The sequence below is a fragment of the Etheostoma cragini genome, chromosome 9 (genome assembly GCF_013103735.1).
Source record: "Etheostoma cragini isolate CJK2018 chromosome 9, CSU_Ecrag_1.0, whole genome shotgun sequence".
In the NCBI taxonomy this organism is placed as follows: Eukaryota; Metazoa; Chordata; class Actinopteri; order Perciformes; family Percidae; genus Etheostoma; species Etheostoma cragini.
In genome coordinates, this window is record NC_048415.1 from 8839602 (window position 1) to 8855990 (window position 16389).

A 16389-nucleotide genomic window follows, 5' to 3' on the forward strand; every position below is an offset into this window, starting at 1 on the left:
CTGTGCTAAAATCAACAACCAAGTTTTACACTTCAGTGACTTAAGTCTGGCATTAACACAACACCTCCCTTGGAATTCTTTCCACATACCATCCAAGTTTTTGCAGAATACATTCAGCAATAATCATCTCCATGAGAGAATGACTCCCTGAAACTCCCATGTAAATCTTCAACTGCAGATAATTAAGGCATACATAGTTTTCCCTTTTACATTATTGTGACCTACATGCATAAAATACATCCATATCCGCTTACTTGACTTGTCTGCTCCATAATCACACCTTCAGATACAGTATATGCTTAAGTAACAGTAAAAACCAACAGGTAAACTGCTGAGTCACACAATGTATGGGTGTAGGGTGTTCTAATCAAAAAGGAGAGTTGGAACGTTAAGATAATAATTGCACTTTTCTCTTTACGCCACTCAAAGATGACAATGTGCTTACAAACATGTCAACTTATCAAGAGCGCTTTTCTTCAAACATTTGAACACCAGGTGCAACTCCAACTCCTCCCCCCCCCCCCCCCCCCCCCCCCCCCCCCCCCCCCCCCCCCCCTCCAATATGTCCCCAAATTCACTTCACATGAGGGAATCGTTGATTGGGAGGTATTTGTAGCTTGCTTCTTAAAAGGAGCAATCAATCACTTGGGGAGGACAGGAACGGATGTGGAGAAGTTACTTTCCTTGGAACAGAACAGGAAATGGTCCACTTTTCTTTATGAACTGGAAACAAAGTGGCGGCTCCTCCACTGACATCCAGTTCCTGTGAGCTCCGTCTCCGAAACTCTCCACGGCGCTCCAGTCCCCCTCCACGAACACTTGGTGGGACCAGGTGCCATTTATCAGAGAGAAGTAATCCAGGAGAAGACAAATCTCTTGATTTGTTTCTATAAATTAAGTCGCTTGACGCTCAGGTAGGGCTCATGGTTCAACACGTCATGCAGCGAGGTCTCATGTTTAAGGGCTGAGGGTTGGGGTCAACCTGTAGTCAGGAAATGGAATTAAAGATGAAGGTTAACTAAGCAGATAATTAAAAATAATAAGTCTGCACAAAAACTAGGATACACTCTGCATTTATTTACTACAATTATATACATTTATTTTTTTTGGCAGGAAAGAACACTTCAAATATATCTAAACAAATAAAGGTTGCAGGTGCGGGTTGTTTGCAGTCTTTAGTAACTCACCTCGCTGTAAACCGGCGGAGGTCGGAAGCGAAATTCTTGTACAAAGGCCATAAGGGGGCGCTCCATGATCCCACTCAGGTCTTCTGCCTGTTGCGGGACAACCGTATTTTGGCGCTGCACAGCCTCCTCATCTGTCACCACGGAGTTGTAATCTGGAGGGGCTGCAGGGAAAGAAGCAGGATTAGTGTACTGGTCTGACTCAAAAGAACAGTTCATTTCCAAACACTAAGTTGCTGAGTCATCACTGCAGCTAAAACCATTAAAAACCCACTTAACATTAGTTGCCTTTTTCACCAACAAACACTGATTTGATCCAAAGTGAATCTCCGCTGCATTGAAACCTTTGTCTATCCATGTACATGGCATCTGACCCAAAGGTATTTTGTCTGTCTGCTCATAGAAATAAAAGAGGGACCTGGCCCAGGAAAGGATAAAGCTCATAGAGGCTCTTTTAAGGCAAAAAGTAGCATTTTTTTGATTTAGCAGATGATACTCATTGACAAAACAAATTTCACAACAAATTCTACTGTTTAACCTGAAAAGACTCCCTATGCACATCTAGAACTACACATCTCTGTTGTATTAAAATGACACTTACGCTCAGGCTGCTCAGGGATGGCCATGCGCAGCCACTCAAGGTTGACGCTGTACTGGCTGCTGACGCTGGAGGTCCGGCTGCCAAAGGGATGGAGGGGAATTGTGCCGATGACCAGCGGCAGCTCCAGACACATCTTGGATGTCCCAGGAACATCAACACAAACCTGTTGAGAGGAAAAGAGGGGAACCTTTAGTAACATTTGTGAAAAGTGTAGCAGCAGTGTGCATGAAAAGAGGGAATAAAGCACTAAAATTCTTGAGAAAAAAAGCAATTGTTGATCGAGCTCACCTTGAGCATGTACTCCACTTTAATAATGCGGCACTGCAGGATGGAGGGACCCACAGGTGGGATCTTAATGGCGCGACCGTGCCACGTCTCCCTGCATCTGGCACCCACAATATCACCGCACAGTGTGCCCACTACCGCGCGCTTCTGTTTCATGGTGCCACGGGCGATGAACGTCTGTGTCTGAGTGATGTAGGCCCTGGGTACAACTGATCTGGAGGTAGCATTGTCAAATTCCGCAAACACAGGTATCACTTCACCTGCGGATAGAGAAAGTAGGTTAGAAATTGCAGACACTTCTAAACTAACCTACAAAGACGGTTTTTAGAGTGAGTCGCTTTAGCTGGTAGCCTCTCACCTGGCGTGTAGCCTCTACGGTCTATCTTTGCAGTTACAGACACTTGTCCAAAGTTGCGGTACCATGCTCGTGCCATTTTATCCTTTGTTCCAGCCTGTGGTGCCTGGGGAAGTTAAAACCATATGAGCCAAGAGCCTCAAAAACACCAGGAAAATCATGAAGTGTGCAACGACAGAATCATGAAATGTGAGGACTGAGATGCTTACCAGTAAGGCTGGCGTGTTGATGTCAATGGGCTCAATGACTGTAAACTCCTTCTTGATCTTTTTAACCGTGGCCCATGGCCTGTGTAGCTTAACTTTGACCCAGTAACGGATGCTGCCGTGCTTCCCTTCAAAGGAGGTGACCAGCGTCTCCTCAGGCAGCTGGAAGCTGAATGGAAATTCGTGTCTGCCGGCAGGAAGGACTGTCACATCACCGTTATCTGAGGAGAGAGGATGGAAAAAAAGTAGAAAACTTGAGTTTTAGTTAATTCACTTGTTTTGGTTTCGTTTTGTTCATTTGATTTCAAGAGTACAGGGCAGCGAGTGTAACTTCCAATTCCAAGATGACCAGTTTATTTCGGTCGGTGTCATAATGTGTACATAAAGTTATATTAAGCTGATATAAAACACCTATTCAGCACAATTGAACAATAAAAATCTTTAGTGAGACCGATTAAATGATTCTGTGTGATGTAAGTCATACGTCACAAAAATGAATACAACTAATTACTTTATTTGAAGGAAAAGTGCTGGTAACACAGTGCTGCCTAGCTAGTTCAAACTTTTAAAATACATATCAGTATTCTTTAGAAATACTCATAAATACAGTTGAGTTCAATACAGAGAGTGTGAATAGATCATTAAAGTATGACTCTTGTTGAAATAGAAATCTCTCTGGCTTTCTCCGCAATCACAAGGCTTCTCTTCAGTGCTTGCTCAGAGGGGCGGTTCCTGCTCCATTGTGCTGACTGAGAACATGTTCTCCTCTGTCTAATATACAGCCCGTCTCAACGGCTCCGTTTTCTCTCTCTCTTGCTGCACAGGTCCAACAACATGTGTTTGCATTTAACAGACTTGACATGTTTTTGTGTCCCTTTTGTGAGCTGGAAGCTCCATCTTTATGTATAAAACAATATTGTCACTGTTTAATCCTCGTGATGGGTCAAGTGGATTGCTATGAGCTTTTTGTCTGTTTGTACACGGTCTGCAAAATACTTCACCAAAATCCTTTCTTTATTATATCTTGCAAACTTTTTGTTGTTGTTGCTAAAATACCAAATCAAAAACTGTGACTGAACACTGTAGAAGAACATCATAAATCAGCTGATGAAGAAGCCCTGGCTGTGAATTTCCTGCCAAGCAAAACAACTCTGTGCCCAATGAATGAAAGCAGAAACCAGAAGCTCTCCCACAACACTGAGGAGAAAAACAACCCTGGAGTTTCTTCAAATGACGAAAGGTCTGATGTCAGAGCTCTCTTTTTCGACAGCTGTTGCAACATGTTAGCTCTCTTCCTACATAATGAGGGCTTTTATACTTTTATCCTATCTATACATACTATCCAGTTATGGCCAACAATAAGCTTCTTATATGGCCGAATAAATAACTAACAGTCCCCTAAAATGCTTTTGTGGATGAATGACTGGATTCCTGAGTTTTGTGCATTTCCTGAATCTGGATGTTCAAGTTTACTTCTTCAAGGAAGTAGCCACAAACAAAGAAACCATATCTCAAAAGGCTCCTGATAAAAACATGTGAACTCAAGTTTGACTTCATTCACAGAGATGATCCTATTATCTTTGCATCTACGGGAGCAACACGTTTATAAATGGCATAGCCAACAAAACATCTCAGATGTGACGTAAACAGCTCACTTAAAAGAAAAAGTTACAATTTGTCACACAAAAACCAGAAAAAAACCATGACCATGTTAATGATCCGTTTAACTCGCATGCTAAAACCATGAAAACAATAGCCCCCGTTTGCTGACAAACAACCAGTCCAGTGTCCCAGTGACAAATAAACCACTTTCACTGAAGTTTCATTCGCTTGGCATAAGCTCAATGAGGAGGCTGGTTTTGCTGTTTTGATCCCCTACTAGCTACTAGTTACAGACAGGATGCACCCCCTGTAGTCTTCCCCATCGCCGCGCCTGCACAGCGGACTGACCTGCCTGAAGCAGCACCTCTCTCCGGTTCAGGTACTCCACCTCGTCGCTGTAGTTCTGGGTGTATGCGGTGCTGGAGCCGGCGGACCGGGACTCAGTCCAGTGCACTTTAGCGAATCCCTCGGCGTGGAGCTTCAGTGAGTCCACCCGACTCTCCCCGGACAGGTCCACCACCACCCGGCCGGACACCACGTCCCCGCTGCTGAACACTGGAGGACAGTCCCCCTCCGGAGACTCGAAGACGATGTCAAACTTTTTCAACTTGTCGAAAATCATTTTGCAGGTTGTGCAAGTCCCTTTAAATGCAAAAGTGGATGCTTCCTTTAATCTAGTCCCGCAGTTTATTAAAGAGTTCTGAAGTTGATCTTCAGACGAACTTCATTCAATTGTCTAAAGCTCTACTGTGAGCACTTTCGGTCTGCAGCATTATTTAGGCTGAGAAAGTGGGCGGGATTTCTACATTTATTATGTAAGGCCTCAGGAGAGGGTTGAAGACTGATGTTGCTTTCAGGTGCTCCTTCCTTGGCTCCGACTTTTCAAAGCTGCATTTTTGTTCTGTGTAGCGGAGGGGGGAGGGGTTGTACTTTTGTTAAAAGCATCATAACACAAAGTATGTTTCCTAAAATGTACTGATCAACCTTCAGGTTTCATCAGCTAGAAAACTCAACAAGTCTGGAAAAGACTAAGAACACAACCACCTCATGATGTCAACATTAACAAACCATAATGTATCACATCTTCACAACGTTTTATGACAGCCAACCACCTCTGAGTCACATCTTTCAGTCCTACTTACAACCATAGGTTACAACCAAGTTGGGTAACTTTGTGCAGCTCTTTTCAAAACACCCATATTTCCGTACTGAGTTTGAAGGCAACATAATAAACATGCAGACAGGGTGTGGAAGCAGCAGAGAGGAAAACAGGGCCTGCTGGTGATTGATGGTTACAGGTTCTTAGAAGAAAACAGACTTACTGAGCATGCCTCCGTCTGGCAAAGATCCGCCCCGCACAGCTCAGAGGAAAATAGTTTCACTCTGAACCAAAGCTGTTTACTCCATTTCTTCCATGTCGCTTTGAACATACTGTACTAAGGACATGGAAAACACACAGCTATGCATAAAGTTATTCAACTTATGCCACCAAACAACCACAATCATTCATAACGTCAATAATAAAAGGTATCCCACATAGATATCACAGGAAAAGTCCCAGAATAAAGAAAACGTGTGCAACATTGCATGAAATATAGAACCAATGCAGCCTTTTCTTAACACATCAAGACTTTAAATTTCAACATTTTCAAACAAAGGCAAAATGTTTTTCGTCTCACAAACTCTGCTGCAGTTAATAAACCAAACAAACGCCACCTCATTTCTCAACTGGGTTACTCTCTTCATACAATTTAAAAGTCCTCAGAAAAAAAATCCAGTCTGGTCTGTGAAAAACAAAGTTGTTTACTCTTTTGTTCCCTGGGAGTAAGGAGTTAGCGCTCCAGCGCCACCAACAGGCAATGAGGTGGAAGTGTGCACAGCTGCAGGACAGCCAAGATGTATTTACACAGCCTGACAACTGGACTGGAGATTAGTGGGAATCTAGGAGAAGTTGTAAGACTTTAGGTAGATAGTGCTCGCCGAAGTGCAACTGGGCCCCTGGAGAAGTTATTTTACTCATGCAGGTCAGTATGAAAGTAGAAAGTACTAGAAAGGAGGTTTTCTTGCCTCGTTCCTTGAGAATCAGTTCCTTCACCCAAAGAAATGTGAAATTAGCAGCAGAACTTTTTTGTTATATTTGGGAGGTCACTGTTCCAGTTTGCATCTAGTTGTCAGTTTTTGCTTAAAATACATTCAGGAAGTTCTGGCCTTTGGTAAAATAAAGCCCAGCCTGCCACCTGCTGGTGACCAGGAGCAGGAGCCTGGTACTACCAGTTCCTGCCTCGGTCTTGATAAGATGAACACATGCATCTCTGCAAAGAATGATGGGGCTGATAAAAGGTCCTGCTGTGCAGATGACTCAATATAATCACCCCAATCATGGCTGAGAGCATGTTACCACTACTGCAGACTAAAGTAAATATATTTATCCATGTAAGTTTCTCTTTGTTTGCCTAAAGAGCTGCTGAGTGCACAACATTGTAGAACAATTTTTAACAAACTGTATATTTTAGAGCAAAAGGGGGGCTTGAGAAAGTGTCATTCTTCAGTGATGTTTGCATGAGAAGCAAATGAAAATGTTAAACTTCCAACTTCTAAAACTGGAACAACTCACAAAAAGACAACAAACCTCTACACTGAAACCGGACTGAATCTTTAAAAGGGAAAAACAATGGTATGTGAAAAAGTTATAAGATAAATGAGCTGATCCTGACACCGTATTGTAAAAGGAATGGAGAGCAGCAGCAGGCTGTGTTGTGGATGAGGACTGGCCAAGGGGCGTGTCAAAGTCACGTGTTGTTTTTCTGGTTGCTGCGGTGACACAGCTTGCATTATTTTTAAACAGCCCCCACCCCTTCCTTCCTTTCTCCTCTGTCTTTCACTTTCTCTTCAGTTCTTGTCCCAACTAAGTGAATGGTACCAAACACAACATCCTTATTTCTACTTTACCATTTATATTTACCGCTTTGCCCAATCAATTGCACATGCAACCATAATAAAAACAGATTCTGTTTCTGAAAGGATTTGGAGTTTATATGAGAAGGTTAGACCCCTTCTTTTTTTTACTGGACAGATTTTTTCTATACAGAAAGTTATTATTTTATTATTATTGTTATGAAATATATAAAAATCCAGTATTACCAAAAAAGATGGGGCTAATATATTATCAGAGATATCAAAAAGGGAAAGATACCATGACATAAATGCACTAGCAAAATGTCTGACAAATGACAGCTTGATATCATCTTATGGTATATAACGCAATATTTCCCCACCTCGGTGCTTGGTCCAGATTTTCCTGTTTGACTGCTTAAACATTGACTTGATCAACATAAAATTGATTATAATATATTATATTGTAATATTGATGAACTATTAACTGCTGCTAATTCATTAACTAAAAAAACCAAACATTTTTAATTTATGTATTTATTCTTTTGCACCAATTATCAAATTAATACTGTTGTCTTTTTGCAGGTGGTCTAAGTTAGAAGTTGGTGGTAGTCCGACTTTTCAGATGTAGACTGTGGGTATAAGCCTGCTAACGGACACATATTTCATGTGGCATTCTCCTCCCCTTCCATTGTCTATTTTGCATGGGCACCATCGCTGCATCCACAAGACGATTGTGATTGTTTTTGTTTTCTATAGCATAATAATAATAATAATAATAATAATAATAATAAGAAGAAGAAGAAGAAGAAGAAGAAGAAGAAGAAGAAGAAGAAGAAGAAGAAGAAGAAGAAGAAGAAGAAGAAGAAGAAGAAGAAGAAGAAGAAGAAGAAGAAGAAGAAGAAGAAGAAGAAGAAGAAGAAGAAGAAGAAGAAGAAGAAGAAGAAGAAGAAGAAGAAGAAGAAGAAGAAGAAGAAGAAGAAGAAGAAGAAGAAGAAGAAGAAGAAGAAGAAGAAGAAGAAGAAGAAGAAGAAGAAGAAGAGCAGCGGCAGCAGCCAGACCTATCCAGTTTGGTAATTGGTAACTGATGGTAAATGGTATGTATGACCATTTAAATGACATGTTAAATATTTCATTCTAAATAATACATGTAAAAAACTGATGGACAATCCATTATTGAAATATTTGTTAGTTGCAGCATTTCAGTTAATGGGTGATGTGTTACTTTTCTGTAGTCATTGTTTAGTCTGAAATGTGGGCTAGATATTAACATACAAAACCTGCCCAGTGCACCTTTAACCACTGTACATACATATAGCAGCAGCAAATGACGTGGAACTGAGACACACAAATTAAATTCTAGAATCAATTACTCTGCAACTTGTTTGGCTGTATGCCTTCTGCAAAAGCGACAACAACAACAACAAGGCAAACCTTGATCTTATCTTAGCCTCTCACCTCCATTCATATTTACCTTTCCAACCACACTGGGGAATCAAACCAAGTATACTGTTTACTGAGCATCTAATAAAACATTAACCACTGTGTACAGTTATTTACTTCGCTACTATGGACTGTATTCTCTGCCTGCCTAATTTTAAACTGACAGTGTATCCCACACCAGGCGAATTTCACACTTTACAGTGCAACAAAGCACTTAAACGTAAACCAGTTGTGTGCATTGCTCTCAGCACTAATGGATGTGTTTAATGCTAGGATTGGTTATCTGGCAGATGTATCTGGATGACCCAGAGTCAACCTGTCTCCCAGGTTTCCATGCAGCACATTGAGCCCAGGTGGCTTCATTTTGCAAACTGCAGCAACTACAAGATACAATGGCTACCAGCCGGCCTTTGGAAGAGCAAATCAGCAGTTTTACACCACATTATTAACGCGAGAGAGAGGTTATTCATCAACCCACTGCAATACATGTTGATGTACAGTTACAATGGATATCACAGCAAAGCTACAAAGCTTTGACCACACTGACCTCGGATCATATGCTGTCTCTTCCTGAAGTATGTGATCTTGGAGGTGTAGTCGTTATAGACGGCATTCATGCCACGGTTCTCCAGCCAGTGTGCTGTGGCCACCCCTCTGCCCTGCACCTTCATGGAGTGCACTCTGGTCTCCCTGCGGAGCTCCAGAACCACCTGGCCGGACACCACCTCCCCACCGGTGAACGCTGCATCAACCGGACCATCCAGCTCCAGCTTGAAAGACTTAATGGTGCTCACCATTGTTCCTATGAGTGAAGACAGTTAACAAGTTTGACAGGGCTCACTAGGAGGTGTGTGTAGAACTGATTTCAGGTGCTTTAAAAACCAAACTGCAAATATCCAGAGCCAGCTGCAGAAATGAATGATTTAAACATCTAGGGCTCCAGACCCAACAAGCAAATTATACACGTGAAGTCCTGTAATAGCTTTTCAAATAATATTATGCAATGTTTTGGGAGGGCTTTAAAATGTGCATTTTCCATTAAACAGAACTTGATTTTTGCTATTTTCTGTTAATGACCTTATTATTAGGGTGGGGTTGGGTGGTTCTGCTTAGGGCCCCAGACATGCCAGGGCCTGCCTTTTCAGAGACAGTGTAGTCTGTTATTTTAAAACACGTTTAGAAAATGTTCGATATCATGGTGTTGTGATCTGGAACAATGCAACAACGTGGTTAGAACCACGTTGTTGCATTGTTAAAGTGTATACCAACCTCTTTAATATGCAGAAAAACGTTTAGATTACACCAATACCAAACAAATAAACAAGAACATCATTGTTTTTATGATTCTAAATTAATTCGGTATTAGTGCCGGATATGGATTCATACACGTTAATGTCAAATAAATGAAATTCTACTTTCAGTCAACAATATGTAAATAATATTGTATTAACAACTGACTGTCATGGTTTTAAAACAGTTCTGTTACAAATGTTTCTGTGGGTTTAGCAATATTTATATTCTCCGTTGTGCGGCCGTGTAATCGTGCATTTTATAAACTCAGTGTCTCAGCCAATCAGGATTGAGAACCGCGACAGTTTTTTTTTTTAAATACAGTGGCGAACGTTAAACTCACCGGCAGGACAGGAGAGCAGTGGTCTTCGAGAAGACGAGGTTTATGGTGAAAAAGTCAAGTTGTGTGTTCACTCCACTGGATGATGTTCAATGGAGGCTCAGCCTTCATAAACGAAGGTTTCAACGCCCAGAAACACAGCATTACACCAATGAGAAACAATACGCTCGAGGCACGCCCGCCCCCTTGAACAGGAGGACCTTTTTTTCTTTCTTTTTTTTTCTTTATTCAAAGAACCACACAAAAGCTGTCAATAAGACCATCTATACTAGTAACCGTCTCTGTCAAAGAAAAGAAAAATAGGGAAACTGATAGGCTACAAATACAAATCATTGGTCCCTAAGAAAATGTTTAAACACAAAATTACCCTTCTTTGCCCTTTTATTTTAAGGTAGGCCTATCTAATAGTGTTGCCATGTTGGTGACTGTCCATGTGTTGCACGTGTGATTTTTGTGTCCTTCAGTTTAGTATCTCATTTTTATAATAAAAATACATATAAAAAGAAAAGTATGCCGTCTGAGATAGGCTACTTGAATTATGTAAAAACTGTATTTCAAAAAGTAGTTAAAAAAGGGAAGAACATAATAAGTAAACTAAAATCAAAACCATAATTTTATGTAAAATATATTTTAGAGAAGAATTTCAAATCATCCCTGCAAAACGTGGTGTCTGTTTTGTTTTGTTTTAGCTATGTCTATTTTGAAAGAGTTCCTCACCTTATCATTATGTAATACGTTGGCTCAAACTAAAATTTATGACACTGGGTCATCACTGAAGCAGCTGTTTTTAGAGAACCTTACAGGAGTACCTATTAATATCAAATACCATAAATCAAATACATTTAATCACTGGAGAAGTCAGTAAGTAATAAACTTCCTTTGTATCACTTTAAATAAACCTATTTGGGGACGTTTCTCAATGTCATGTGGTCAAATATGTATAACAGTAGGCGTGTTGTTCAAATTAAGCCTTTAGATTAGAAGCATGTCCTTGACCAGGACTTACTTACCCCTTAGATGTTTTTAAATGACAAGGTACAACAAATTGCATAAATTATGTAAACGAATATAATTTTTTTCATACATTCCATGGTCTTAATTAACCATGTCGGACTGAAAAACGTATATTTTTTAAAGATTTTTTTGGGGGGCATTTTAGGCCTTTATTTCCACATGACCAATGAAGACAAGAAAGGGGAGAGAGAAAGGGGGAATGACATGCAGCAAAGGGTTGCCAGTTGGAGTCAAACCCGCAGCTGCTGTGTCGAGTAGTAAACCTCTATTTAAGTGCGCCTGCTCTACCAACTGAGCTAACTCTGCCACTAAAAAGTGAATCTTTATTTGACAATGCTCGTGGCACAACAGACAGGCAAAATGAAAGAAGAGCTGTCATGTTCCTGCAGCTGTACCCCACCTGAGCTTGTTGGCCAGCTGACATTCCAGCCCACACCTGGACTGCTGCCTTTTCACCAGGTTGATGACCTGGTTCACTAGATTCAGCTCATTGACATCTGCTTGTCTGCCAAGAGAGCCTGCATCTTAAAGGGTCAAGGCTGTGTTATTGCTACAACACAGGTTATTTTCACAGTTTTGTGGTCAGTCATGCTTAAGAGAGAGGATGAAAATCTAGCTGTGACACACTGCAGGCACTAACCTTCTTTTTAGCAGTTAGCGTTGACAGTGTAAACAAGGTGAAAGTAGGACAGTCAAGTCCATGGCTACTCCCCCCTTTGGCCTAAATAAGACAGGTAAGGAGAAGTTTATGTTTAAGCCACCTAACTGCAAAAGCTGAACTTGCACCCTGCTTCAACATTTTACAGTCTGACGGCCCATGTACTCTTCTAAGTACAAATTAATTTATTAATCAGCCCAGTAAGATTATGAGAATTCTGCAGTTCATTAAAAGAAACAATAAACCAGGGGATGATGACATAGTGGCTTTAGTTACTGCATGACAAAATGAGTGCTCAGCTGGCTATGGGCAGGCGGCTGCAGGATTGAAGGTTTGGCTGTGTAGTCTTCACTGTGGGAGGTGCGGAAGTGCTGATCAGCCAGCGGAAACCTGATGTTGCTCTATAATTAACAGAAAAGTAGACAGACAATATCATATTATATATAATATTATGCTGAAGATGATATAAGAACCCATGTACAAAGAGGTGGCGACGCATCACATTCTTTTTCAGGAGCCTCAAGTGCTACCTTCTAAAACTGCTGCTGGTTCTCCTACTCTTTCTACTACTGATACTATCACAAACTATCACTATTACTACCAATAGTATTGCCATATTAATATATGCTATACTATGACAACAACTACACTGCTGCTTCTAATTGTGTCAAACCATTGTGATTACACAGGTGAGTGGGAACATTTTTAAGTTGTGTTTATGATCTCTCACCCTCTGCTGTGATGGAACAGGTGTTTGTCTGCAGGTCTTCAAAGGGAGGTAATCAGTCCTGGTAGTGCTGGGGTTGAACTCATGTTCTGCCAAACAGATTAAACATATTTAATATCTACATGTACCTCCATTTAAACACACAAACACGACCGATCCATCACCTGGTCCAATCAGTATGTTGCTCGGCAGCTGAATGGCTGGTCTGGCGCGCTCTCCCTCCTGTTTGCTGTAGTGTTGTTTGGCCGTGGTTGTGTAGTACAGGCTCGACAGACGAGGCGGGCTGAACTGTACATGGCTCTTTGTCATCAGGTCCGCCCCGAGCACATGGACCGGATGCGCTTTGTGGTTTAGCTGCAGGGAGGAAAATGATCAAGTTTGACACATCAAAACCAACTCATATGTCTAAAGGGACATGTGTAAAAAATGTTAACGTGATTAATATAGTTATGTACTAATGATATTTCAAACAAACAACTATGTAGAAGATATGTAATCTCACATCAGAGAAGGAGATTCTGTTGGTGGTGACATACATCATCTCTTTGTTGCACCTCGCATCAGTGTCCCCCTTGGGTAAGGAATGAAAATTTTGGTTCCTCCTCATCACAACAACTGGATCTCCTGGGATAAAAAAAACTCATATTTTAATCCAGGAAGGATAACAGAGACGGATTAATAGAGTGGCATTTTATTGGTATCACAATGCTGTGTGATCTTAGTTTGATTGAAAATACAGGTAAGACACATTTACAACTAGTCAAAATGTAAGCACCCATGTTTTTTAAATGTGCAAGACAGTCAACAAAAAAACATAAACAGCTGTACACTCTTCATTAAAGTTAGCACAACACAATATCAGTATTCAGTATTTAGAACAGGTTCCTAATATCCAGTAAACAAACACAAGTTCAAATTTAATTAACAAAGGATTTTACTTTTGTTCTTTGTCCATTTGGGAAATTCTTGGTATTTGAAGACATTAACACAGGAAACCCTCACCTAGCTTGTGGTGACAAAAGGCTTCTCTGGATGTGGACGACCAGAAATCCTTAGAGAAATTTCCAAGATGGAGCTTCAAACGCTCCTTCACCACAGCTGGCCTGTATCAAAAACACATACAATGCTTTTGTTATATTTTTGCGGGGATAAAGTCAACACCAAATAATCTGATAAATAATCCTTGCATCCCAAATTTAAGCATGCAATGAAACCAAGAGAAGTCTGAAAAGAGATCTGAATGGTCAAACCAGACCCTAGAGCCATGGTTTCTTCTACTGTTTGACATCTGCTTGTAAAGGAAAAAGAGAGCTGCAGACCTGCAAACAGGGGGCCAGCTAAATGACTTAGCGTGGGTCGTCTCTCTCTCGACAATCTTCCCAGGATCACCCATAGTCACTGAGGAGTGCTGAAGAAGACATTGTTAAAACAGTCAAAGTCCCATACCCATTCCATAGAAAGCTTAATGTAATGGTTACCCCTGTCATGCACATAGCTGAGCTGCATTCTGCAACCTGAGTCTGTCTGTCTGTGAATTCTGAGAAAACGTCTTCTCTGGAAAGAGAACTTAAAGATTAACAAACCATTCAGGGTTGTTCCAAAATCTACTTCTGTGACATGACTAAACCAGTAGTAATACACAAAGGGATGTAGACAACAAAAATGTAAATTTAGGGGTAAAAACATTTAAAATGTTGATTACGCCTGCTCAACAATGTACGGAAAATTATGCTATTGTACCATTATTTAAATAACTATTCAGATATTTTACTCAAGAAAAAGTAGTAATACAACAATTAAGTACTCTATTCAAGCCCTGCATTTAAAATCAAGTGACAAAATATCAACAAGTTGACTTAAAGTATCAAAAATGAAAAGCACTTGAGCCCCTGAATGTCTTTTTTCATTATTGTTACTGATGCAGAAACGTGTCAGAAGCATTTTAATGGTATAACTAGTCTAGATTAAGCTACTTTGAATGATATTTGATAATCTTATCATATGTTTTGAATGTTAAATCTCAACCTTCAAAGTAACTAGTGCCTATAGAAATACCCAAGTTAAGTCAAAATTAGCTGAAAATCAATGTACTTACAGAAGTTGAGTAAATGTAGAATGTTTGGTCCAGTTTTTAGTCTCAAAACTGTTGATGTTTTAATTCAAATGTTGTGTGGGTCTGCTGCTTATTCTACTTTTGATCAAAGGAATATACAGGACGGATTCTGGAGTATATCTCAGCTAAAGCAGAGACATGAGGATGCTAAATAGTGTGAGAATTTATTTTTCTTTCAATGGGATTTTTAAAATCTTAAATGTTTAAGTCGTATGGCAACAGTTTCCCTCAAGAGTTGAAACGTTTGGTTGGATAAAAACCATGACAGCTCATGATGACTAACATCTGCTGATGCCATGTTACCTTTTCTATAGGTTTAGCCAGTCTGCTCCAGGCTCCCTGGAAGGTGTTGTTGTAATGAGAGACAAAGCTGTGACCCCGTCTGTCCCCTTTGATTGTGGGAAACCCCTCTTCTACAGAGAAAATATGAAATGTTATTACAATATATGTTCTGCAAGATTTATAGATTAACCCTCACACAGACTCTCTCACTGTAATTCATTACAACGCAATGATGTTGGAAGGCTTACAGTAAATTCCTAACTGAGTTTGAAGAATGTTCACAATAATCATGTGTGGTTTAGCACTGAATCCAAAATCTATAAAATAATAGATAATCTGTGTCTATGAATCCATTCAGTATTTTACTCAGAACATGCAGAGAAATTTTAGGAATATGCTTTCACTAACCTAGGTGTTTAGCTGTCGCTTTTACAACAGGGCAGCGGCGGCGGTGTGAGATGAAGGAGGCTTTGCTGGTGCTTTCTGGGAGCTTTTCCAAGTGTTGGGTCTTCTTGCTGGCCTTTGTGTGTCGGATGAGAGTGGGAGGGGGCTGGAAGGCCCGGGGCGGGAAATTCTGTGACTGTGTGGTGAGGAAAGATACCTCCCCTGGGTCTGTTTGCATCTTGAAGTTGGTGTAAAGTGTGGTCCAGCGTGGGGTGCGAGTGATCTGTAGCATTGGCTGACGCTGGTAGGACACCATCGCCTCTGTCAGGTACTCCTTGATATACCTCAAGTCCTTGTGGTCCAACTGGGCTTGGGCTGGCGGACGGAAAGGTTCTGCCTTCTTGGATGAAAAAGGCTGGAAGTCCTTCTGGGAACATGTTGAGAAGGCATCTGGATTGTTCCTGTCCAGAAATGGGATGTTGGTAGACAGGTGGAAGTCTTTGCCCACAGGACGGTTAAGGGACAGTGTTTTTACCACTGCAGTCATATTGGATACTACCCGTGCCCCCCTTTATTACTTAATCCCTTTGGCTAAGCCAGCCATCTACTTTTGCAGCAAGTGAAAAATGCTACAATGCCTCACCATGGAAACCCCTGTGCTGTGGAACATGATGATGATACTGTTGCAGCTACTGCAGAGAAACAAATGCATGGCTGGTATCCTATTACATGGCCAGATGCAATGAGTGGACTGGACACACAAAATTATTCAGTTGTGACATTTTATTTCATAAAGGACACACAGACAACTGCTCAACCTAAGTAACGAGTAACTGCCAGAATATAATTCTGGTTCATTAAGAAATTAATTGTATAACTCTAAGTCTATCAGGTTTTGATGGAATTACTAAAAGGCAGCTTTGAGGTTTACTCACCTGTGAACCTACTAAATTTTTGTGGTGGACACGCTCATCCTTTTCAAGAGTCTTATGCATAATTCAGCATTACCTCAG

At 40.8% G+C, this 16389-nt stretch overlaps 2 protein-coding genes across 5 annotated transcripts; both read right to left on the minus strand.

Moving 5' to 3' along the window:
* Positions 1-626: 626 nt before the first annotated feature.
* Positions 627-10390, minus strand: arrdc2 (arrestin domain containing 2). Of its 4 annotated transcripts, none has more exons than XM_034881234.1 (8): positions 10202-10390; positions 9116-9370; positions 2635-2852; positions 2429-2531; positions 2074-2330; positions 1786-1948; positions 1188-1348; positions 627-982 (listed from the first exon to the last, which is right to left on the minus strand). In XM_034881234.1, the coding sequence occupies exons 2-8, from the start codon at positions 9363-9365 to the stop codon at positions 929-931; spliced, it is 1206 nt and encodes a 401-aa protein (XP_034737125.1). In that variant the 5' UTR covers positions 9366-9370; positions 10202-10390; the 3' UTR covers positions 627-928. The 4 variants fall into 4 exon arrangements, with proteins under 4 accessions (XP_034737125.1, XP_034737124.1, XP_034737123.1 ...); XM_034881233.1 differs by having other exon boundaries at positions 2074-2324; positions 2423-2531; positions 10202-10388; XM_034881232.1 differs by lacking the exons at positions 9116-9370; positions 10202-10390 and adding an exon at positions 4582-5057.
* A 1642-nt stretch (positions 10391-12032) lies between these two features.
* On the minus strand, positions 12033-16200 carry LOC117950303. Its single transcript, XM_034881220.1, has 8 exons — positions 15401-16200; positions 15014-15123; positions 13917-14005; positions 13600-13700; positions 13100-13221; positions 12762-12951; positions 12601-12686; positions 12033-12271 (listed from the first exon to the last, which is right to left on the minus strand). The coding sequence occupies exons 1-8, from the start codon at positions 15921-15923 to the stop codon at positions 12143-12145; spliced, it is 1350 nt and encodes a 449-aa protein (XP_034737111.1). The 5' UTR covers positions 15924-16200; the 3' UTR covers positions 12033-12142.
* Positions 16201-16389: the final 189 nt, after the last annotated feature.

Coding starts and splice junctions, on each gene's coding strand:
- LOC117950303 (XM_034881220.1), bottom strand. CDS start 15,923: ATGACTGCAGTGGTAAAAACACTGTCCCTTAACCGTCCTGTGGGCAAA. Junction 13,222..13,599: donor CTTTTGTCACCACAAGCTAG/GTGAGGGTTTCC, acceptor TTTTTATCCCAG/GAGATCCAGTTGTTGTGATG. Junction 12,687..12,761: donor CAACATACTGATTGGACCAG/GTGATGGATCGG, acceptor TCTGTTTGGCAG/AACATGAGTTCAACCCCAGC.
- arrdc2 (XM_034881232.1), bottom strand. CDS start 4,855: ATGATTTTCGACAAGTTGAAAAAGTTTGACATCGTCTTCGAGTCTCCG. Junction 2,331..2,428: donor CCGTAGAGGCTACACGCCAG/GTGAGAGGCTAC, acceptor CTCTATCCGCAG/GTGAAGTGATACCTGTGTTT. Junction 1,949..2,073: donor AAGTGGAGTACATGCTCAAG/GTGAGCTCGATC, acceptor TCCTCTCAACAG/GTTTGTGTTGATGTTCCTGG.